Source organism: Lonchura striata, chromosome 4 (assembly GCF_046129695.1).
Source record: "Lonchura striata isolate bLonStr1 chromosome 4, bLonStr1.mat, whole genome shotgun sequence".
Classification (NCBI taxonomy): domain Eukaryota; kingdom Metazoa; phylum Chordata; class Aves; order Passeriformes; family Estrildidae; genus Lonchura; species Lonchura striata.
In genome coordinates this window covers 71,664,425-71,689,751 of record NC_134606.1, presented here as the reverse complement: position 1 = coordinate 71,689,751, position 25,327 = coordinate 71,664,425, and the positions used below count along the sequence as shown (strand labels likewise).

The 25,327-nt window shown below is 39.9% G+C and overlaps 1 protein-coding gene across 3 annotated transcripts in view; it reads left to right on the top strand.

Annotated features, from left to right (window-relative positions):
• The window catches only part of ANK2 (ankyrin 2), a 184,044-nt gene that overhangs the window by 116,411 nt on the left and 42,306 nt on the right, over positions 1-25,327 (top strand). For 2 of the 3 annotated variants that reach the window (XM_077783070.1, XM_077783069.1), the window contains exons 21-29: positions 1,668-1,766; positions 3,912-4,010; positions 8,872-8,944; positions 10,328-10,408; positions 14,477-14,621; positions 18,858-18,960; positions 19,566-19,669; positions 23,032-23,073; positions 23,963-23,998. In XM_077783070.1, coding sequence (XP_077639196.1) covers positions 1,668-1,766; positions 3,912-4,010; positions 8,872-8,944; positions 10,328-10,408; positions 14,477-14,621; positions 18,858-18,960; positions 19,566-19,669; positions 23,032-23,073; positions 23,963-23,998 — 782 coding nt within the window. The remainder of the gene's footprint in view (positions 1-1,667; positions 1,767-3,911; positions 4,011-8,871; positions 8,945-10,327; positions 10,409-14,476; positions 14,622-18,857; positions 18,961-19,565; positions 19,670-23,031; positions 23,074-23,962; positions 23,999-25,327) is intronic. The other variant, XM_077783071.1, reaches the window with a different exon arrangement.

Here is a 25,327-nt window from a genome sequence, read left to right as displayed (position 1 = left end):
TGGCTTGAATTCTGCTGGTCCGTCTGGTCAGCACCCTTGTCCCCGGCTGGAACCTATGGGATGATTCATTTCTCAAAGTAGCATTACTTTGTTACTGTTGTCACAGCTCAATGTGGGAACAAACAGCCAAGTAAACAAATAAAAGATTCTGGCCCATGCCTCATGGGATCACCCAAAATCAATGGGTAAAACCAAGGGATTCCAAAAAGACAGGCAATACTACTAGAAAAACAGCTGATGAGAGTTAATAAAGCAGACACTAGTGGGATCCAAACTATAAATGCCAAGACATTCAGCTGAGGTATTTGGAGGCTAACTCAAGGGACAGACAACACTGTGTCTTTAGGATTAGGTCTCTGTTTTTGTTTAAAGGGTCACTGGGACAGATTATGATTCCATTCACCCAGGTATTTTACTTAGCATAGTTTCATTGTAGTCAGCAAGTTTGTATCAGGAAGCAGTTCTCCATGATCTCACACCTAGGGACTACTAAAAATACTGGCAATCTGTCAACTGGTGTTGTGGACTTGGTTTAAAGAATTAATCCTGGATTCAGGCTAGGCATGTAAAAGAATGAATAACCCCTGTTGCAGTTTGGGCTTTCTCTAGAGAAAGCCTGCACGATGTTTTGTGCAGGGGACACATGAATTGTATTTTTGAAGGACTGAACTATTCAAGTAAAGGTGGTGAATCTACTTTCCACTAGAACCTACAGTAAGCAGCAGTTCTTAGCAGCCCATGCACTCATTCTAAGAACTGTAACTGTTCTGAACTATCCATCTAAATAGCAGTGCAAAACATTACTGGCATCTATGTGTTTGCAGCAGAGATAACTCTCAGAGCACGTTTCAGAGCCTGCCCCAGGCTTTATGTAAGTGTATGGTGAGATCAACCCAAGGTTTTCTTCCAGTTTATTCTCTGCCTGCTTTCAAAGCCAGTTGTGAATAATTTTGTGAATCAATTGCCTGACTGGACTTACACAATACCATCTCAGATCAGCCAGCTTAAGCACACTTTGGTAATGTTTCTGTGTTGTGTGACATGAGAACAAACCACTGGAGTGGATTAGTATCTTGAACTAAGCATGTTTATTAAGGTAGACACTGTGTGCAAATTTCTAGGCTTGGTCCAGCCTTTTGGAGGCAAAGTGAAACTAAACTTGGTTGACATTTGTAATAGGTATATGTTGTTAGCCTTTTAAAATGCAAACAGGCTTTAATCACTGCTGTTAAAAATTATGTGGTTTTTTTAATAGACTCAGATATTTTAAAGGTAAATCTTGGTCCTCCTGTTGAAAACTAGGATGTGAGAGGAAGAGGAATGTTCTGTGCCTCAACTACAATTCTGTGCCCTAAACGCACCCCTTTAACTTTGTTGCTCCTCATTGTTCCTTCCTCTGGTTTAGAAAATATGGGAGAAATGGCTTTTCATAGATTTATTGTCAGAGAAATTATTTTTGAATAAGAATATTACCTTTCTTTATATTTTCATCAATCTGGGGAAGGACAGTTATTATTACTTAAGGTTTATTATTTTTGGGTCAATTGGTGTCATAAGTTATATTCAAAATGTCTCAAAAGGAGCACAAGGAAGCAATGGGAAATGTCTGATCTAATGATTGCTTCTTGTTCTTTGTTTCCTTTTGCTGTCACCACCGTGGATAACAGAATGGGTACACCCCTCTTCACCAGGCTGCTCAGCAAGGCCACACTCACATCATCAACGTTCTGCTGCAGCATGGGGCCAAGCCCAATGCCATCACCACGGTAAGTCTGACATGCCACTAGCAATTTGTCTCCCTGGACAGTTCTTTTCTCTCCTTCCTTAGGGCTCAAGAGCAAGCTGTTATTTTGGTGAAAGTATTCCTCATACAGCTGGTTGTCATATGTGGAAATGTAATTTCCTCTGCTCTTCCTTATCCTCTTAAGGTAGTTCACATCCGACCTAACTTTGCAGTAAGCCAAACGTGAGGTGGAGAAGCAGATTCCGGAGCTGCAGGATCAGGCCACAGCTCTCTGTTCCAGACTCTTTCAATTTCCCTCAGCCTCAACACTCCTCCCTGGAAATTAATATCTCCAGAAGGAGTTTCCCTTAAAAATCAAGGGCAGTTCAGATCCTGGTGGTGTGGTTTTTTTTGTGTTGTTGTTGCTTTTGTTTTGTTTTTAATTTAGACCCAGATTTCTGTCCCTCTATCCACTGAATTGGTTTAATGTTCTTAATGAGTTCTTCTCAGTGAATTCAGTGAAGTTAATACCTCCTCAAAGACAGTCAATAGCTCCTGGCACTGTTCATTCTCTGCAGTCAGCCAGCCAGGAATGCGGCTGTCCTATTTCACGTTGATGTTGTTATTAGTCACCTCTAATTGGGTAATCATTAGAACACTGCCAGAGTGTCCAAAACTCCTGTCATTCCCTAGAGTGGATCAGTTTTCCATATGCCTTTATTGTGCATACTTAAATCAGGACTGGCACCATGTTTGGTCCTGGAATAATCACATGGAATAATCTTGTTATCCAAAATATCCAAAATACCAGTTTGTGTACTGGATCATCAACTGAGAGGCCACTATAGTCAGCTTCTGGGGTTGTAGGTACTGTTGTGGGTGTTTTACTGGGGTCTCTTGACTTGATTTCAGTCCTCACACTGGGGCTGTCATGCCCAGGTCTAACCCAAGTCCAAGCAGGCTTAGGGATGTGTCTTTGCTGCACATTTGGCTGCTCCCTCAGGTACTCAACCTGTCCTTTCCACAGAGGGCAACCTCTGGCTTGAGATAAGAGAGAATTTCAACCTGAGACATCTGGCAGGGAGATACGGGAGTGGTGGATGAGCAGCTAATGTGCAAGTGAAGTAACAGTCAAATTATTTGTGCTGTGAAGATGCTAATCTGTTCATTTTGTGTGCTAATCTACAAACCATGTTGCCTCAGGGTGGCCGAGCTAGACTAATACAGAAGAGTTTAAATCATAGATAACTAAAGTTGTTGGTAAAGAAGAGAGAGTCCTCAGGCTGATAAACCCTGCACATAGTGCTGTGGGGTCACAAGAGAAATTATTCCTGTGCAAAGAGTGGTACAGTGACAGTCCATGATTCCTCAGGAGAACAGCATGTTGTCCCTTGGTTCACTGCAAAATAGCATGGAGCAATTCTGTGTAGAACCCTTTACAGAGAACCATGGGACACATTCCTTCCTCCCCTCCCCAAGCTCAGTGACGTGGAGACTGTGGACTGCCAGTGTTCCAGGAGATGAAATGGGGATAAATAGGCCTAAACTCATGTTAAATAATTTTAGTATCCCTTTGATGAATGATGTGTTCTCTACATGTTATGAACATTCAAACTGCAAATAAATGTGCTTAAATGGAACTGTATTCCTCACCCCAAGCCTTTTGTGGCTTCTATTTGTTAAATCATTAGCTTTTGTGAACTAATGGAAGTACATTTTTGTTGTGTGAAGGAATAGGAGTATATGTGGACAACACAGCTGTAATTTTGTCTTACTCAGGTAAGAAATTGTACCTGGTAAAGGTATAACAGTTTCAACTGGGAGTGAAACTGTAAAAAGTTAAAATACTTTTTACTTTCTAGAAGAGTATTTCTGCAAAATAAACCCCAAACTTCTGCAGGCAAGCCAGGCTGCATAGTGAAATGTGAGCCCTGAAGGGTTAAACCATACAGCGCTGTAGTATTTGGAATCGCTGGCAGATGTGTGTTGTGTTACCATGGCAACTGGGGCTATCGTCTTAAAGAAGTTACAGAGTCAGATGTAACGGTAAAAAAGCCGTGATTTTCCTAGGCTGTGCCTTGTTTTGGATGGAAATGCTGGCTCATGCAGTGTGGAGAGTGATCTCATTGGTTCACATCACAGTCCTCCCTCTCTCTCAGCGCGCTCTCCCCCTCTCTCTTCCCTTCAGAATGGTAACACAGCCTTAGCCATCGCCAGGCGCCTGGGATACATCTCTGTGGTCGATACGCTGAAGGTTGTAACAGAGGAGATCACCACCACCACAACTGTGAGTTGCACATGCATTCAGATATGGCTCTTCTTTACTCAGAGTGTTGTCTTTCTTCCCTCAGGCTCTCCGTGCATCTCTTTCCTTTCTTGTTTGGGGAGTTTTAGCTCCCTCCTCTTCCCTTCCCCTTTCTGTTGCATTTTTGCTGCAGTGCTTTGAGTGTATCTTATAAGCATGTGGAAGTGTGTGCAAGGCAACAGGCTCCCCTGAGCTAGGGAGCAAAATCTGTGTGCACACCAATGGAAAATAGCAATTCAGAGTAAAACTTGTTTCTGGACCTGGGTCAAACTTTCCTGAAGTTTGTGCATTGTTTAGATCCCGCCGTTACTCTGTTTGTCTTTTTCACCTCTCCTTTCCCATCTGGCCTTACATCTCCACACTTTTGACACCTCCTGAGGCTCAATCCTTGCAGCATCTCTACATTTGGATTGCACCAGCCATGGCCTGGAGCCAAGCCAAATGATGCTCACTGGATGGCTGTGGATCACATCCATCATCTCCTTACTCAAGTCACTTCCAGTTCAAACAGATCCTGTTTTTCCAAAATGCATGGGAATCTTTCCTTATGATCTCAGTCCTCTCAGTGCTTCACACTCTTGGAGTCTGTATTTTGACATCAGGGCTCATGAATGGTGTGTGCTGAACATCAGCAGGGTGGTACTGGAACTTTAAGTCAGGAAAAGCTGATCTATGTGGACACCTTGAGAGGAGGTTTTCCCTTCTTGCACTTTTACCTCATATCTACAAATGTCATAGTAGGTAGGAAGGGAGAACATTAGAAAAAGTGCATAATTTAAGAAATTATCTTTAATTTAAATGTTGGTTACTGCATTTATCTTGAAATGCTGCTGTAAGGTCATGCTTTTTCAGTTTGATTTTTTTTTTAATGCAAGATTAGCAAGCTAGAAACCCCATCAGCTCTCGATGACATTTAGGAGCTCAGACGTGTAAAAATCTGTAGATGCCACTGCTTAGTTGTGGAGAGGGTTAGAAAAAGAGAAGTCCAAAATTACTTGTAAAGAAATGGGGAAATAATTCTGATTTTGTTGCATGCTGACAGGTAATCTCACTTGATATGAACCAAGGAAGATGCACTAAAGATAACATGGCGTAAGGTTACAAATAGAATGAGTCATAATTTATTAATGACCTGCAAAGATCAGGCTGAGTCAGGTTTGGAGGAGGAATTCCAATGTAATTCCAGTAGTCTCTTAATAAAGGCTGTGTGTCTCTGTTGATATTACTCCATGTTATTGTTTAATCATACAGCATGTCACACATGTATGTGTGTAAACACGTATGTATCTAATCAGAAGTTTAGGAGAATAAAACCTTGGGCAAATATTTTTGAGACACTTTAGTTCTTATATTTTTAAGCTTCAGAGAACACCTTTGTCACATATTTCATGCTGTGTCCTGGCACAGGTTTTTAATTTATTATTTGATAAAAGCAGTAACTTCCTTTCTCATTTCCACTGTGTTTCATTGTGCAGCCTTGGACCTTGTCTCTTCGATCTTTGAAATAATAGGAATTGCACTACAGAGAGACACATGTGAGCTATTTACTTTAGATAAATATTTCTTTAAGCATTGAGGATTAATGGTATTTTCTACCAGATACCTGATGCCTGGGGTTTAGGACTGAATCAAGTACTGAAACTTAGTTGCAGGGTTGACCTTTAGTGCTTGCACAAAAGAGAAATCTGAAATCTTGATCTGTGTCTGCATACTTTGAAAGTCAGGTGAGCCCTCGATAAACTCAGATTCCCCAGCTATGAATGCATCTAACCCTTGTACCTTAGGGGGATGTATGGAATGGTGATGTTTGGCCGGGGCGGGGGGATGTTGATTGAACATAATTTGGAAGAAGTCCTGCAAAGGAGGGCTTAGTAGCAGGTGCTCCCTGCAGTCAGGTTCTCCAGATGGTGAGGCTGGTGTTGCCAGACCTGAGCACAGCGCTGAGCCTGAGAGAAGGTGCTGTCACCATAGCTACCTCATTCTCTGAGGCTGGGCTGAGCCCTGCACGAGGGTGTTGCACAGCCTGATGCGTGATTGATATGCAAGTCACTGCCACTTGAGATGAGGAAAAAATCTTCAGTGCCAAAGCCTTTCTTTGCTCTAACTTGGAACAAATCTTCCCTTACTTGCATTAGTGCTGTTATTAGTGGAGCCACATGAATATTTAGCAACAGGGAGAATAAAGTGCACTTTTTTAACTGAAAGATTAGAGGGCAATAGGAAATGAGAATAAACTGGATTTTCAGAGGTTTGCTATGCAATTAAGTTTGAGGTCATTTATGCAAACAAGCATATCCTTCCTGTGGAGGGATGAATATATGAGGAGCTTTCAGGTTGTTTGCAGTATGCTGCTGTGAATAAGTCATTGCTGAAAGCATATATGTGTTTACATACCTGAATTACATATTAGAATTATTCTATGCCGCACAATGAAAATCTGGCCTTACAATGAAAGGCTCAAATACAGAAGCCTTAAGTAAACTCCATCATGGAATCATCACTAAGCATAGAGAGTTTGAGAAATACATACTGAGCCATTTTCCATGTGGGCCATTTGTGGGACTAAATACAGATTTTACATTTTGAGAGTATTTTATATGCCTATCAATTAAAAAAAAATTAATATCACACTAGAAGTTGGTTTAAAAACATTCATTCCCAACAAAAGTTGTTGGAATTATAATTAATGTAGAATTAATGCTGAGTTCGGTGTTCCAAAAATGGCATTGAAGACTTTTTGTTTTGTAATGTGCATGTGCACACACACTCCTTTGAATCTCTTTTCCAAGCTTTGTTTCAATTGTTAAATTATGAAGCAGTTTTTTCTTAGTGATGGAAAGGCCAGGAAGTCAATAAGGTATCCTTGCTTCCCTGTAAATAGATACTGTCTGCAAGCCTTAGAGACCAGATTTTTATATGGAGGGCTGTAAAAACCTAAGTAATGAGTAGATGGATGTAGTGGTCCATAAACCTTGGTTGCCTGGGAGATAGAAAAATGGGCAGTGATCCTCTCTACCTGCAGCTTATGCTTTTACTTAGCTGATTGTTCAACTTACTTGTTAACTGTGGTGTTGAAGAGACAAAGTCAGTGTCACCTGAAAGATAGCACGTCCCCATCTGTCATGGCTGGCCTTGTCACCCCACTGCTGCCTGACATTTCTATCCCAGGAAAGACATGGGAATATGGGGAAGAAAAGTCAGTCCTGGTGGTGGGGCCATTCAGTGAATATAAACTAATTTGCAACCCTGAACATGTGTTCTGCTGCAAGAGAAATAATGAGTTATTTATACTCATGGGGAAGAGTGAATTTAGGAGCCTAATTAGGATTGCCAGTTGAGGCAAAGGGCATTGTTCTTTCCCTGTACCTCAGGAGGGTAAACTGGAACTGCTGTCAGAGTTAAATAGATTTCAGAAATGTAAAGCAGACTTTTAAAACAAATTTCCAAAGTAATTACACAGTTGGTAACTTAGTTATTTATTAAAGTGCAGTATTTTACAATAAGCAAGAAAGCTGGCTTTGTCAGTTTGTTAAAAACAGAGAAGTACGTAACAGGACCAGGAAATAACTAGTAAGTTTTGTGCAACAAAAGTTGCTATTGACTTCACTGCTTGATATCAGCAGGCATTTTCCCAAAAGAATATTGCATAAGGGACTTAGGGTTTGGCTGATTTAATTATTCCTCCCATGAAACGCTTTGGCTCCTTTGCATGTGATGTTAATGTATCTGCAGCAGGGAGTGAGCACTGCCTCAGAGGGGGTTTCCTGGGGAGACACGTGTCCTCCCAGTGCTGCTCTCCATGCCAGAGGGGCACCTGTGCTCCCACACTTCCTTAAGGGCCGTGTGCCTCTGCCCTCCATAGCTCCCCAGCTCGCTGCAAGGAGGAGGGAAATTGGTGGTGACCAAGGCATTTCTGATCACTGCTCATTTTGAAGCCCTTGGCATTTTGTCCCCTGTATCCTAGCACACCGAAGACTTCCCTGCAGACAACTTTTTCACATCTTGCACTTCTCTACAGTTTCGCTTGTTATGTTCTTCATCTCCTTCTTCAATGTGAAGCTGGATGCTAAAAAGATGTCCCCATTCTTGATTCAGCACCCCTGGGGATCTTCTGTTTGTTCCTGGAAGTAATTATAAAAATAAAATTATATTTTAAAAACCTCAACAAACTTCCATGTTTTCCTGCTTTTATGTCTAACCAGAATCCTCCCACTATTCCTCAGTCCATACTTGCCTTGATTCACAATATATTGAGCATCTAGGTGCACAAGATGTTTCATAATCTTCAAACAATTTTTTTTTTCCTCTGATGTGTATGTGCTCAGGGAGAATATATATGATTTATGAAAAGGATATAATTAATATGCACTGTAGTCACCTTTTTCTGGAGAAGGAGGAGAAGTGTTTCAAGTGATCTGTAGAAATCCTTCACATCTTTTTTTAGTCCAGGAATTTCACATCATTCATAACTTCATTTCCAAATGTTTTACAATTTAATAATTTCCATATGCCCCATACAACTTTCTCAAGCTCTTCTGTAGACATTACCTAATTCCTTTTAAAATCATCTTGGAAACATTGAGCTGAATTGTTCTACATGCACCATTTATAAATAAATTTTATTTCTTTGACCAGCTCATTATCTTATGTTTTTGTACTTTTGTGCCAGAAGAAATGTTACCTTATGCAGAACTGAAAATAGGAGCTTCTGGAATAAAGATGAAAAAGCAAGTTAGGAGAAGGGAAAACATGTTATGAAATGCCTCAACATGTCCCACTGCTATCTGTTGAAAATGCCTTGCTGTAAACTTTGCTCCTCTGACTGATGATTCTGTCTTTGCAGACTGTAACAGAGAAGCACAAGCTAAATGTCCCTGAGACAATGACTGAGGTCCTGGATGTGTCAGATGAAGAAGGTGAGTGACTTTGGTAAATTCCTCTTCCATATCACCTATGTCACCTGATATATAGGCTCAAGAAGCTGCTTGAGTAGCCTGACGTCTTCATTTTGCTGTGCTTGTAATGAAGTTATTTTTTAAATGATGTAATCATTATGGCATTTTTATAAAGATGCCAAAATTTGAAATAAAGCAATATCCTGGAACCCTATATCTTTTCCAGAAAAAGCTTATCTGAAACAGATTAGCAAATGAGACCATTTCCCAACTCCAGGCTTTACATTTCCACTGTAGGACTGTCCCAAAGTTGGCTTTGACCCTCCCATAAAGAATAATCTGAGCAGCAAATTTTTTGGATCTGTGCCACTTGTTTGAGATACAAATATTCCAGGAGTTCTGCCTCATTGGAAACATTTGTGTAAGAAGATGCATAAGGTGGAGGGTGAGGAGAGCATTCCCTGGAGGGAGCTTTTGGCACAGGGGGGTTCAAGGATACAGGTGGTGTGATACAAAGTAACAACATGCTGATTAAAATTCTACATTTGGGTTTCAGTGGCCTTTGCACATACAGATAGGAGATGTGTCCCACCACTTAGCTACGTCCCAAGGATATTTCTCCTACCTTCTGGGAGAAGTGATAAAGTATCACACTTTTATACAGCTCAGAACTGCAGAAATGGCCTAAACCCACCCTTTTCTAAGAGCTGGCAGGTGACTTCTTAGAAATTTTAGTTACAGCAGTATTAATAAATATAAACACAGTTGGAAGGATTTTCTATGTTCCTTTTTATACTTGGCAGTGTCAATATTACAGTATCCTATGTGTGCCATTTTATGGTAGTGGTTATTATTCCACACAAATAATTTGCACAGCGAGTAGTTTCCAGAAAGTCCTGGGAATTTGAAAACTCAGCTTACAGGGTTGCTGTTTTTCTTCTACAAAGAAAACAGATGCACTTATGGTTCTAAATGGTGCACAAAGTTAATGGCATTCATTAATTATAAGTGCTTGTATTGCTTTTAGAAATGGGATTTATGCTGATAAATGAGTTACATGCTTGAGAAAATATGATGCTTAGGTTCCAGATGCAACTTTTTGTTTTAAAATGCAAAAGCAAACAAGTGTGATTCAAAATCAATTATTTTCTGCTGCATCATGACCAGTGAAATTATTTTGCCACTTTGTCTCTGATTAAGAAGCATTCAACTGCTTGTATAATTATTATGTTTAATCACCTTTAAATAGCTTATTGCCTTATGTTCACCTTGTTTAGTTTCCTCCCAGTCTTTTGATCTACCACTGAATCATTTTTAAATCCACAAAGCCTAGTATGTCCTCCTGCTTCTACAGGATTAATCCAGGGTGTTCCTTTTTCTCAAACCAATTTGTGTGTTGTACAGCCTTTAAACACTCTGATGAGGAACCCTTCAGTGATGGGGAAGCATATAATGGCACGGGTGCTCTTAGCAGGAGTTCATGGAGTAAGACCTACAGACTTTCTCTTTTTGTTTAACTCAGACTGGTTTATTTTTGGTGAAGAAACAACATATGTTTGCATAATTTGGGTACCTAACATTGCTCCTCTCTGTTACTTTTGAAGTGTGGTTGAGTGTGTGTTTTCTGAAAGGTGGGAGGAAGAAGGGAAGCCAGAAAATCTCAGATTTATTACCTATATCTTGAGTGTGTTGGCAGAACTTGAAGGGGCTGTCCTGCATGACTAATGCTCTCCTGTGTTTTGAATTAACATTTACTGCAAGAATTCCTAACGTGGATGGTGCTTGCCACAATAACTTAAAATAGCTGGGGACAGGGTTCTGCAACCTGGGGAAGGCTGCAGAACTTGTTTAATAGAGAGGATGAACCATTTAGGGGTGGTGTGGCTTTATAAGAGATAGCAGTAAGGCTTCTGTGATGCTGTGTTCTTTGAAGTGACACGATATGTTCTGAAATAAATCAGTGTGCTGCTGCAAACCTGCCAGCTGAATTCATATAGTTATCAAGTTGAACACAAGAGTACTCAAACAAGGTATTTCAGGTCCCACTGTGTAGCATGTTCATCACTGATGAAAAGTATTTTGCATTTTGCTTGGACGATCGTTCTATTGCATAATTGTATGCTGTCATGTTGTTAATATAGTATTAGTATTCCTAAAGCAAAGTTAACATACAGTCTGAGTAATATAAAATAAAACACAATTATTGATCAGATAGCTCACCTTGATGTGGAAGGTCCTTCTCTGGGTAGCCTGTTTTAAAATACTTTGAATGGACTGAGATTCCCACTTATTCTTCTTCAATTTTCTTGTGACATTTTTTGTGTTTATCCACTGAATTGTTATTCAGAATTTTTTACTTTTTATGTTACCTGCAAAACCAAATCTTCCTTTTGAACAGAATCACATTATATTTTTTATTTAAAATGGCCTTTAATCCCTGTTCATAGGGATTGCACTACAGACACCCATAGGCAAAGCTGTTAAGTGATGTGGTTTATGCAACACATACCCCTACCAGCAGAAATACTCAGTGTGGACAAAGTTGCACTAAAAACCCTGTACATTTTAATCATTATATCAGCCTTGGCTGTATTGCTGCGCAGTTCAGTTGCTTCAAACCTGTCACCAAAACAAGAAACATTTTGCACCTGAGAAATCCTTAAACCAATAAAGGGAAATTACTGCAAAGGATCTTGTGAAATGTATTTTAATGATGTCTACAGAATTAGTGAAGTTATGCACAAGCAAGTATTCTGTGTTAGGGCTGTGTCTGTGTAAACACACAGGAAAATATAGAAAAGGCAGGAGCCTGGTTTCTTTCTTATTTCCCCATATATTAATATGCACGTCTATATCCATTCCATGCCGAAGTAAAGCCTTGGTGGCTTAGGGATGTAGGGGTAATTTGTTATTTTATTGTTTCTTACCTAGATCTAACATAGCAACTTCCTAAATACCACAGTAACCACCTGTCAAGTACTGGAATTCTTTTTGCAATGAGTTTATATGCAAGAAAACAAAATCAAGATGTCTCTCCCTCCCCAGAGGTCCTTGAGAATAGAAGTGCACTTCTTGAGATTTGCTTCACCTTCTGCCATTCTGTGAGCGCTGCCCTGAGCTCCCAATAGCTGATACGATGATAAATTTTAAGTCATGTATCAATATCTGAAACCACAGGTGAAACCCCACTTTCCTGGCTGGCTAGAAAGAAACAAAGTTAAAGCATTAGCCAAGCTGTAATCCTGGGAAGCTTCTAGTATGGTATGCTAAACAGGGGGTTGATTTAGGGAATTGAAAGTGTCCAAAGTGTCAGACAAACTCTGCAGTTATGGAATATACACTGTATGAAATCTGTTATTGCCATAGTTGTCCTTTCTCCATCTGCAGTGCTTCTGTGATGAGATTTAGACTTATCTGCATGCTGCAGAGAAAACAATAATTTTGGCAAACTTATATAACTGTATCTGTCTTTAAAAACATCTATTAAAAGCAATTTCTGGCAGTCTGACACAGCCCCCTTTTCTTTTATTATTTTATTTTAAAATTTTATCTATATTTTGTGAGAAAAATTCCAGAGCAATTCTCATGCAGCAGTTGTACTTTGCAATTTTTCAAATTCATAGATGGCCACTGCAAACCATGGAGCATACAAACTAACAATGTCAAGGGTTACATTTGTTACAAAGTGGTTAGTAATTGGTGGAAATGTTCCTGATTTGATGGGGAATGAGATGGCAGATGGATAGTGATTGGCATGACAGAAAAGGGCAGTTCCTGTATTACCACAATGCAACCATCTGGTGAGATCTGCTGTGTCAGGAAGCCCTTGGTCAGCTGAATTTTGGTCAGTCATTTAGAGTTAAATTCCTATATTTTCTCTCCAAGGGAAGATGGGAATGCACAGGCAGTGGTGGGGAGTTCCTTCAGTCCTCCCCTGCTATTCTGAGCTATCTGTGCATGGTGTGGTTACAGATCTGCTAGATCTGTTTGCAGATGTCCCATCACATCAAACACCGCGACTTAGCCCTGCTATTGGCATCTCTCAGATGAGAGGCCAAAGCTCAAATCAGAGCAGACTTCAGATTTGTTTGTTTGTTTTTTTTTAAAGGTTGTGGGTGTGATGAAAGTGGTAAAGATTTTTGCCTTTGTTTCTATTATAAGTGGAATGTCTGGCATGATTATCATTATCTAGCTTATTTGAAATATAACTTGAAATTCCTTTTACTGTTTGATTAACAGCATTGCCATAATATCTTCCAAGTTTTCACTAAGCCCTGTGCTTTTTAAAGTGACATTCCCAGGAAACAGGAGGCATCATCTGTCAGAAGACAGGAAACATGGAGTGATTAAATGCATTTTATTGTTTTCTGTGAAACCGTGCCCAGTTTCTCCTTCTTAATGTGGGCAGATGGAATTTTCAAGAGTTTTTTTTTGTTATACTGAAGAGATTAAAGACTCTTTTTTACATATAATTTGTGTATGCATAAAAATCTTAACCATCCCTAAAGTTTACTTAGTTTTAGATGACAAATAAAAAATTATTTATTTCTTAGCTGAAATGTCATCTAGAAAAAATAGCTTTATTTGCTTTGTGAAAACAAGTATCAAGATGAGCTTCAGTTTGCCCACACAGCCTAGCAAATGAGAAGGCTTAAAGCTCTTGGTGGCCTGAGGTCTTGTTGTGTGGCTCTGTGGGTCACACCAAGCCTCTGGCAGGCTCACACTGCAGTGATTTACCAGCGGGAAAATGACTGAAATACTCGGGCAGAAACTGGGGAGAGGAAGCGTCTTGCAAATGGGAATGAAAAGAAACATCTACGTGTTGCTTGGCAATGGAATCTGTTTTGTTAGTCTGCTGGGGAAAAGCAAACTGTGACTTCATATAGACAGAATTTCCTGGGGAAAAGAATACTGGAGCTAAAAAAGATCAAATTTCATTATTCAGAGAATATGGATAAAGGTTACTGTGTCAGATAACAAATGATCATTTAGGCTGGGATTCATTACAAATTATGATCATTCCCATCTATGCAAGTGAGCTTATTTCCAGTTTCTGTATGCTGCCATGTTCTAGAAACATGAATTTTGTTGCTGATCACAGAAAGATCTTGGAATGTGGATGACAGAGACTTGTATCATCATACAATACAGTTTGGATAGTAGAGATGTAGATTACAGTCAAGTAAGTAGTATATTTAACCATAAACTGTCAGGCTGGGATGCAGTATAACTGTGTCCAGAAAGCTGAAATGGATTAAAGAACAGAAAGACCACGCTTGAGAGCATAGCAAAGAAATGTGCTCCTTGCCAGTGTGTGCAAGAGCAAAAAATGTATGAAATCTAATTGCTTAATCACCTTGATTTTTAATTTTATTTTTCAAAATATCTTGTTTGATGTGCCAGTTTGATTAAATGCATTATTTGCTGTGGTTTGCAGTGTTTCCTGAGTGGAAAATGCCTTCCTGTTCATTGTGCCATCCAGCTGTTAGATCCTGAGGTGCCAGTGGAATCAAACTCACATGTGTGCTTATCCCCTGTGTGATTGATTTGCAGGTGATGACACCATGACAGGAGATGGAGGGGAGTACCTCAGGCCAGAAGACCTCCGGGAGCTGGGAGATGACTCTTTGCCAAGCAGCCAGTTCTTAGATGGCATGAACTACCTGAGGTACAGCTTGGAAGGAGGACGCTCAGACAGGTACTTGCCTGGATACACAGCTTTTCTCATGACACGTGTGTCCTCGCTGTGCTGTAAGTGTGAAATCCCTTTGTGGGTCTCTGCTTGGGGTGCGCTGCTCAGCGTTTGTTTGCTCGGTGTGGCAGCATGGCACTCACCACTTTGCAGGAGGAAGGTGTGGTCACCTCATCTCCTGTTGCCATGAGTCAGGGGATGGGTGGAGAGGGGCTTTGGGCATCAGGTGAGCTGACTTATTGGAGTGGTTTGCTGGCTCAAGATATCAGGAGAGGAGCAATGGACTTGGTCATTCTGCACTGGACTGGCAGTGAGTGTTTTATCTGCAAGCACCTCACTCTTTCTGGTTCCTCATGGTTGAATTAGCAGGAAAGAGAATACTTGTCCTTCTACTGACACAACTGTAACAATAATAATAAAACAGAAACAGTAGTTTGTTCAGTCCAGACAGCGTACTGATTTGCTTATATCTAAAAAGTTCACCTTAAGCGTAGATCTCTTTGTGGAATAATAATGCATGCAGCTTTGATTTAATTTTTTTAAGTGTCATTATATTCTACCAAAAATACGGAGCTCCCTTCCCAAAAGGAAAGACTTCTTTAGTGAGCATAAGTGTAGGCTCAGACTGGCAGATTAAGCCCCCACAGTTCTAGTTCAGAATAGCCACCCAAGCACTCCTGGATGTAATCAGCACTGTCTTCAAACTCACTGCCTTTAGAACTGGGGTACACTAAAGGGAATAAAAGAAAAAAAGTTGAAATCTTGGCAAGAGAATTTTGAAGCTACTTTGTTTTCCAGTCTTGGTCGTTATCCTGGCAGCATTTCTGAAGTTCAGTGGAATCGGTAGGATCCGTTCTGTTTACTTGAGTAGGCTGGGAATTGCTTCTGGAACAAAAGATGTCAGGAAACAGTTTGGTTTGCCTCACAGCATGTGTAAATCCCATCATTCAGGTCTTGCAAGCCTGGAGTCTCTTGGTTTTTAGACAGTGAGTCCACTGAAAACAAAGTGACCGTGTGGCTTTTTAACTCTCAGAGGAAGTTTATGAACTACCTCAGAATGCCTAAAATTAAAACCTTTTGTTCTCTCAATGGTAGCAAAGTTTGGGCATTTTTAAGTTTTAAAATGTTGTATAGAAATTATTGTACAGGCAAGTGTTAAGCCGGTTTAAGTTAAGCTCCCATTTAGAATATTTTAGTTTTTAGGTCTTGTCAGTGGATTTTAGTAGATTCTCACTGAAACATCACTGATATGGTTTCATTTGTATTGTATGAAAATTATTTCAAATCCTGTATCAAGTAAAATTATACTGAAATGCAGCAAAATTCTAAAGGGAGAAATAATGAAAGAAACTAACTCCATGGTCTCATTTTCTGTCACCTTCAGGTTATTGATTTTAAGAATTTTCACAGAGACTACTTCAGTTGTTTCGCATTTCCTCTTAATGTGATTTTCATTGCATTATAATGACTTTGATTTCTCAGGAAATTCAGTAAAGCATGATATTATTAGCAGTCTAGACTCATATAATCTTAGGCATTAAACAATTTGATTTAAAAACATGTATTTTTCATTTGTAACCATCTTCCCTATTTATTTTATTTCTCTCTCCCCTTCATTTTTCTTTTCCATATGCTTTCATTAGCATCATGCCCAGGTAGGTATTACATAGCATGAACGCCTGTTGTCTCTATCTCCTCCTATGGCACCTGTCTCTGTTCATCCACTTTGGAGGCCTGCTGTATGTAGGAAGTTGAGTTGGAGAACCAAAGGAATGATGCTGCTGTTGAGAAACATCTTTGAGGTCCATTTTTACAGTGTTCAGTGACCACAGGGTTTTTTCTCATATGAAAGAACATATGTAAATATACACTTACATGTAAAAAAGAGATATGCTCAACCAGGCTAGAGCTCGTTGGGTCTCTGTCTAAGCTGGGAAGTGAGTGCACTGCAAGTCCCTGAGTCAAGCAGAGTAGAAACTTGGCATGGGGATGCTGGTCCTACTTTGTGGACACCACCAGGGCCCTACTGGGGGCTTAGAGGTGGGTGGTATGTGCCTGTGCACACAGGCAAGACACACTCTTAGGCTCAGGAGTGTTGCAGCATTCCTGGTTCCACAGTGCTGTTGGCTCCACAGCCCTTCAGACTTCAGATATATCAACCGCATTTAAGAAGAATCTGCATTTAGGTGTTGGTTTTGTGTCTGATTTAGGTAGGCTTTTTTATGTTTCCTAGAATTCTTGAGTACTTATGGCAATAATAAACAGTAATTCCTGTGCTCAGCCTGTAAAGGGACTGTAATTTCAATCAGTACCTTTACTCCTAAGTCTGAGCAGCACAAACCTTTTAACTCCTGGTTTGTTCTTCATTGGGCTAGTCCAAGGCACAGATGGGGCAGTGCCATCTGAGCTCTACTTTTGAAATTGAGTGTAGCAGAGAATTTATATATAATATATTATACCAGAATATGCAATTATATTAAAGCTACCTACAGACCTCAGTCATGAATGTGCCCATCCTGCCCGCAGATAAAGCCCAGCTCTCTCTTGTATTTATTAGAGCTTATGTACAGGTGAATAGCACTGGGGGGCTACTCATAGTGGTGGTAGTAGCAGTGAGGATGGATAGGATCACCACAGGGATAAGCAGAAAATGCCGTTCAGGCTTCTCTTTATTCAGTATCTACCCAGGATGTGGTGTTAGCTGAATAGCAGAACCTGCAACTTGGATGGTGACTCACGAGCATTGCATGGCTCAGCAGAGTGGTTCTGGAAGCATCAAATATGGAAATGAACACAGGATAATGGTGGCAAATGGGGTCTGCTGCTGAGGCTGGTTTCTCAACCAAAGCAAAAATGTTCAATTTTGCTTTGCCTTTTCTCAAGGCTTTATGAAGGCTGTCTTCCAGTTTTGTACAATCTACCTGGGATGCTGAACAGGCCACTAGTATAAGCTAATGATCAACAGCTGTGATTATTCTTCAATGTCATATATTTCTAATAAAAATAAGATAACCATTTGCTTCTATAAATGGATCAAAAATTACTGAGTGCTTTTTTAACTATTGTTAAAAAAGGCTGGGGTCTGAATCAGATGATATGCACTATAAGCATTTGAAACTCATATCTGTAATGAACCCGTGACTTTTATTGCTAACTGCTGAAAATGAATTAGTCCTTGAAACTCTATGCATCTGGATAAATGGCCTATTGTTCTGATCCAGCATGTTAGTCATTATGAGCACTACTCATGGATGTGTAAGCCAGGAACACAAAACCGCTTCCTTCGGTTAGAGGTGCGATATTTCTCAAGGTCTACATCAACATCACACGCACAACATCTGAAGGTGGATGATCTGGTTTTAAAAATCACTGTTGTCATACTGCATCTAGCGAACATAAAAAGGACAAAACTCATGCTATTTGGTAGCAGAAACCCCATTTACCTCAGTATGTCCTTCTGTGGTGTTGTATTTGTCTATTTTTTTTTGGTTTTGTTTTTTGCTGGTGTATACTATGGCTACATTCTGAGCCAGTGCTTGGAAGCAGCTTATTTACTGCCTTGCACCTCTCATTGCTACAGCAACCAGTGCTCTGTAGAGCTGTGTGTACTTACAGCGAGATCGGTGCTGACACGGGGGCTGTCTCCCTGCAGATGCTGCTGGGATTCAGAGGAAGGTTCTGTTTTACACAGGAGCTTGTGGCTGGCCACACTTCACCTTGCTGTGTGTACCTTCCAGGGGACAATGCCAGGCTTACTGCTTTTACAGTTTAAGGGGAGAGAGTAGGTCCCAACAAAGCTTCAGAAAACGTCATTCCAGCTTTTTTTCAGGATGGTAGCATCCTGGTTTTCTGTAGTTGTTTGCTTGTGTGATGGAGCAGAGAAGTTCTCCAAAGAGCCTTAACAGAAATTAATGCTTTTTGTTATGAGGAAACCATCATGCCACAAAGCCAAATCTAAAGTATCTGTGAGTATAAAATAAACTGTCATCTAGATTAATCTCTAGGTTCTGCATTTGGAATCAAATAGGTTAGTGCAAAGGCTTTGCGGCCCATGGTCAGACAGGTGGCACAACAGAGGTGTTTAAAGCTGTGTTTCCCCTGACTGAGCTCTGCTGCCCCTGGAAGCTGCATGGTGTTGCTAATAGCACGCTTTTCTCATTCTCCCACTCGATCTGTCATGACACCTTTGCAACATCCTGTGTGCTGCTGATGCATTGCTCTGGCATCCTACCAACCTCCCAGCCTGCGGTCCTTCAGTTCCGACAGGTCCCACACGCTGAGCCACGCGTCCTACCTGCGCGACAGCGCCATGATCGACGACACCGTGGTCATCCCCAGCCAGCAGGTGAGCAAACCTCTCAAAGCCCCTTCTTGGCTACAGAGATCAGGAAACAGGCAAAGGCTGCACTGCAAGTTGTTCTGGTGAGATGGTGTGGTGCACGCTGCTTGGTTCGTTTGAGTACAAATCTATTTTCTAGGCATATTTAATGGCATACTGTGCTGTGCAGTATTGAAGTCTATTCCAAAATAAATGGATAAGCTGTGTGAATGTAGCACAAGGATTGTGTTCTTAATGTTCTCCGTTTCAACTGATATGTGAATGTTGCTAATAGACATCGTGCTACACATTCAGGGGATGTAATGAACTCACAGGCATTGTCCTAAGATACTGTCTTGAAACATGCTTGTAGTTAAAAAAAAAAAAAGAGATTTAGGAAATGCCTTCTTGGTGAAATCACAGCATTCTTTCACTGAGACCACTAACATAGGATTACTTTAGGGAAATACTAAGTGCTACAATAAGGGTTTCTAGTATCTTAATGCTATTAGTACACCTTTGTTTTAAAAGAAAATGTTTAAATGCTTTAGGCACTACTATGCAAAATGCATTTTTTTTTTGTTCATTAATGGATTTCATTGTAGTAAAATGGGGTTATTTTGCTTCCCAAGGTAACAACTCTGGCCAAAGAAGCTGAAAGGAATTCATATCGCTTAAGCTTGGGCCCTGAAATCTTGGACAATGTGGCTCTTTCTTCCAGTCCTATTCATTCAGGGTGAGTACATCAATTCGCATTACACTGCAAAATGAGAAGCAGAGTACCTGCAGTGACACGAGCTTCAACTAATGCTTAACTAGGAGCTGTATGTTAATTCATTGCCTCCTGGAGCTGCCAATAAATTGTTATGATCTTTTAAGCTCTGACAACCACGCAAGTCTGAGTACCAAGACTATTCACTGAAATCACTGCAAGTCAGTGGGCCTTCAGTCAAGTTCAAGGGGAATGAATGTGATAAATGACACATACACACAGACATTTGTGTGCATTTAATGGAGAAATAATGCCTTTCAGAGTTAATAATAATTGACATCAAGTACTTAATCACTCCAGATGGTCAACACTTACTGTGCTGGTGGAGTAGTTGAGGCGAGCACCAGCTCCAGTTTTGCCTTCTAAATTATATGAATAGACAAGCAACCTAAACATCATGAGCTTTGCACATATTTGACCACTGTCTTCATGTACAACTGACTCTTTGTAAGCATTTACATTTAGGCAGACTCAATGTCATGGCATAAGGCAGGTCAAAATGCAGGCCCAGCCAAAATCATATTTACAAACGTTATCCTGGCTGGCCTTAAAATCTGTGACTGCATTTTAAGGCATTTCAGTCTTCACACTGAATTCTACATTTGTGTCCTGCCGTCAGATTGGATGGGGAATGTGCCAATGAATTCAGAAGAAACTGTAGTAATTAAAAAGCATTTCCTCTCTGTGGGCTGTGAACACAGCATGATTGGGCAGCACAGGGGAAAGGTTATTTTTGTCAGTCTTGAATGAGTTTGCTACTATCTTACAGTCTGTGTTTTTAAAAACCAGCACTGGAGTCCCATGTGGAATGACAGCCAGTCCTGATCTAGAGGAGGCACAATATTGCCAGATTGACTCACATGACATAGATGAGAATATTGTTTGTTAGCTGATTGTAGGATAGTTGATTGTGACCAGCACTGTTTGGATTTACTTCTCATGAGCTCCAAAACTAACAAATGAAATGAAAATACTTAATATGTGAAGTGTGTGTCTGTTTATATATATTCTGGTATGAAAGCTTTAAAATGGCTTTGGTGCTTTATTCTAACCCTAGAGAGTTTACAGGTTTTTCCAAAGGATGTATTAATTTTCCCTTTCTGAAAGGTAGGTCTTTCTTGTGATTGCAGAGGATTAACTAAATACTTTCTGGAAGAGTGGCATGTATTTCTTGAATGTGCAATTATTTTATTGTCTTCTTTTTAAAAAAAGAGTGGTATTCCCACCTTTTGAGATGACCAGGGTGTTAGTGGTAGGATGAAATATGTGTTTTTAACAGGAGCAACACTCTCTGCAGCCTTACATGTAATAGTGAATTTTAACACAACACAAATTGTTTTCTTCCTATATATACACACTAACCTGACACTAAATATTGTAATAAGGAAACCTTTAATAACATTTTCTCATCATTTGAAAAATACTTCATTTTTATCTTGTTTAGATTGGTCTGAGTCATAAACTATTGGGGTGCATCTGTTAGAAAAGTTCATTGACTACTAGAGTTTTGCTTCTAAGACCTTATTTTAAAAGTGAAACATTTGTAGAAGTTCATGATTATTGCACTCACTCTGCTGGAACAACAAATGTATTTGTGATTCATAGCCCTTTTGTCAGCCACACTCCCCTCCACGTACAGACACACACTGTTAGTGGGTTCTTCTGAAGCAGCAGCAGGGCTGACATTTAGGGCATGCAGTGAAGTAGTAGTTACTTACCGTGAAAGGAAACTCATAGAATTTTGAAAGAAATCCTAGATAAACACTGTCAGTGGTCCTATGTCAGGGTGTGGCCTTGGTTCTGCCCAAGACTCTGAAAATGTGTTGAATTCAGATGGCATTTTTGAGAAATAACACACCAGCAAAGTATTGGATGGTAATTTTTTTTGTCACAGATGTAATAAGTTTGAATTCTGTACAATCTGAGGAGAGACCTGTACCACTCCAGTGGTGAACCTCAAACTGCTGCAGGGTTCTTACTGATCTCCCATTGTAGGGAAGTGCTCCTGTGGATCACAGTGTAACACCCCCAGGCAAAGGGATAAATTCATAGAGAGCTCATAGAGTTCTCTCCATGTGGCGTTCCACAGGCACGTATTTCAGCCTTTGCCTAACTAACCAAATCTTCTTTCACATTTGAAATTTCAGAAGGGAAAAGTATTTAACCATCCATTTACATTTTGAATATAACTGTTCCTTCAATATGTTGATAATTTCATCAGGAAGGAAATAAAATTTAGTCCTTTGGTCTGAGTCTTTGGCAACCATTTTGAAACCACAAAAATATTTCTCTCCTAAGAGCTAGTGTTCTTGTGGGGCTCAAAATCTCAACATAAAGGTCTCCTGGTCATTTTACACAGCTGAGAGTTTCCAGATAGTTTCCTACTTTGGCTGAAGAAAAAAGTATGAATTCCTGAACTTAAACTCCCCTTCAAGCAAATCAGATTTTTTCTTCTCATGAAACTACTTGATCTTACATGTTGAGCAAAGTTAAGGATCTCCGAGTATGCCAAAAAGTTTGTGTGCTGAACATCCAATAAGATAGAGTTGTATGACTTTACTGCTGATGTTAGGGGATATATTTATAATTTCCTGTTGTAATGTAAGAGACAGAATTAGTGCCTACATAAATGCAAATATGTTTCACGGTTTTAGTCTCATACCACACCTATTGTGGAAGAATAAGTGTATTTTTATTAAGCTTGAAGGCAAAAAAATCACTGAACTGAAAAATTTGCAGCATTTAGACACTGCTTGGCAGTACCATATTTTTATCTCCCGTAAGAATATTCATGAATGGTGAAGATAAGAGTGACTGTAAGATTTTAAAAGTATTAATGGTGTGCAAAGCTAAGTTGTTCTCTTAGCTGTGTTCTGGTGATGTGGTGAAATTAGTTGTATGTAGATTATATTTCTAAGAATTTTCCTGACAGCTGTGTAAAGTCACAGTAGATCAGAGAGCAAATCTGACGTGTTGTCAGGATCATGGCACTGTGAGGAAGGAGCTTTGGGTGCATGCTTTGATATTAACTTGGTATTGTGTTCTAGAGCAAATATGCAGCAGCTCTGCAGATTTTCCAACTCTGACTCACAGTAAAGATCCTGTTTGATGAAAGATCCTGATTTCTTTTATATAATTTGCTGAAAAAAATCCCTGTTTGACTAACGGATGGTCAGAGTGTGTCATTACTTATATCTTGAAATAAATTACATGGTTGGGATACTATTAGTGAGTTTACCTTGCTGAAAGTCATTGTTTCCATCAATGAAAAGATGAGGGATTGAGCAGCTCGTACTGTGACAAATAATATGAATTATCATTCTTAGCTGCATGTCTGCAAAAAAGGAGGCTGGATCCTTGCTAACAAGGTAAACAAAATATATTTCAAGTGTTGTACTTTGACTCCATAATACATTTTTCCCAATGTGAGATTGATTTCCTGGAAATCGTTATGGAAACAGGACCTGGCAGCCACCAGCTGATAGTCATTTCTTAAATCTGAAAGTCTAAATGATTTCAAATTATTCTGCAGCTTTATGGCCTTTGTTCAGAAAGCTACAATGAGGAAAAAGAGTGAGTGTGTTTCATTAATAGCAAAGCATGTTGATGGAAGAAAATGGCAATGGAGATCCATGAAATAAAAAGGGAAGCTGGAAAACTAATTGTCCGTGTGACACTAAGTGATTGCTGAGAGCCTAAACCGGTCAAAATGAGAGTTTGAAATTTGTAATTTTGTAGAACAAAAGGAGGACAAGAAACATGTTGAAATGGAAGGAAGTGGAGGACAATGTATTGATAGAGGATTTTAAGAAAAGAAAAACATGATTATTGTGCTATCAGGAATGCTGGCTGGAATTACCTTAGGTACCTTAGCCTTTGGTATCACACAGCCCACATTTTAGATGTGGACACCTAAGCCAAGCAGCATTTCCCCTTATCTACTTTTGAGAGTTTTACTTGGAATCCAGCTGTGCATTTTAGGTGTCTGGCTTCCAGTGTGAGAATGTCCATAGAGAAACCAGATCCCTCCAGTTTCACTGCTCTACTGGTAGTGGCCACTTGGAACTGAGGCTGTTTACATAGGCTTATTTTCCATACTCACTTCAACCTTCCCACATGTGAGGAATATGCATATGTATGTATATGTTTGTGTGTTTGCTTTAGAAATCTGTTTCATTTTCCCAGTATTTCATTTAACTCATTCTTTTTTTCCCCTTTCTGTTCCTTTTTGATGTTAAACCATCTATTCTATTGCAGATGCTCTTCTCCATGTCTTGATCTTGACAACAGCAGGTGAACTTCTGCATAATTTCTTTCTTTAATACATTGCACTTCTCACCCACCCTATTTATCCTCCCCTCTTACCTCACTTCAGGATGCTGTAGTGTTTTGATAGTGCCCATTAGCCAAGAGAAAAAAAAAAATCTAACCCACAGTAATAGTTACATATGGCACAACTTCTCTTATACAGTAAGTGTCCACTTTCTCCCATCTGCTTTAGCATCTATAACAAAAGAATTCTGGAACTGTTAATAAGCCCACTGCAAAAAGTCTTAACAAAGATCCTTATACCATCCTAGCTTGTTTTAACCATTGATGTATTTAACCATACCTTTTCTTTGTTGCTGGCATAGTTTAATATTAATATTTAAAGAAGTAGTCCCCCCCACAGCTATTTCAACACAAACTGCTGTAATTATTGTATTAGTAAGTGGGTCTTTTATCTCACTTGTCTGTATAAAGAATATTGCAGAGCCACTCTCTAAGCTACATTTTCCAGATTGTGTCACTGTACTTGAACTAGCAGAATAACAGCTCAGCCTTAGAATATCTTAGTTTTCATGCCATGCCTGCTTTTGTGTGATGGTCAATCAGTGCTTGAAGCACTGGTACATTACATTCTGCACAGAACACCTGAAGCTGAACCATCCCAAAGATTATCTTCCCTTGGCAAAATAAGTGTTTGTTGGCACAGTACCTGTTCACCTCCTTCAGCCTAACCCTAGAAAGGTGAAAATTAAATATCAAGCTCTGCAAAATTATAAAGTGGCTAATTAAACACCCAAACTACAGACTCATCTTTGTAGGCCAGAATTTCTCAGCAGTTGACTAATGCAGTGAAGAGAATGTTGTCGGAAGTTAATATTGTAGCAGTTTCCTGTGTTAGGATCATGTTTTTTGTCCTCCTGGAATGTGAATTTTGCCTTGTTTTTGGATGGCATAGTTACGGCCTGCTGGAAAGCACTCTAAGGTAGTTGAATGACTTTGCTGTTGACTTCAGTGGGAGCTGGATCAAGGCCTTTTTTCTGAGTTTAGCCTCTCTCCAGTTTCCTTCTCCCACTGAACAACTTTCTGATGGCTGAAGCACCCTGATTGTTTGTTTCTGCTTCTTCACACTGCGACTAACACTGAATGCTGCTATCTCCTTGTTTCCCAGTTTCTTTTATAAATTGACATAATGTGTGCTGAGAAGTTTTTGACTGTGTCTACACCCGGTGTGCTCTGGTTGGAGCTTTGTTCCCTGCTATCTGCTGAGCGCATGTGTGCCTGCCCAGCTGCTTGGGGAGAGCAACTGTACCCGAGCCCAGCGTATGGAAGTGGTGGTGGAGACTTTGTCTAGTT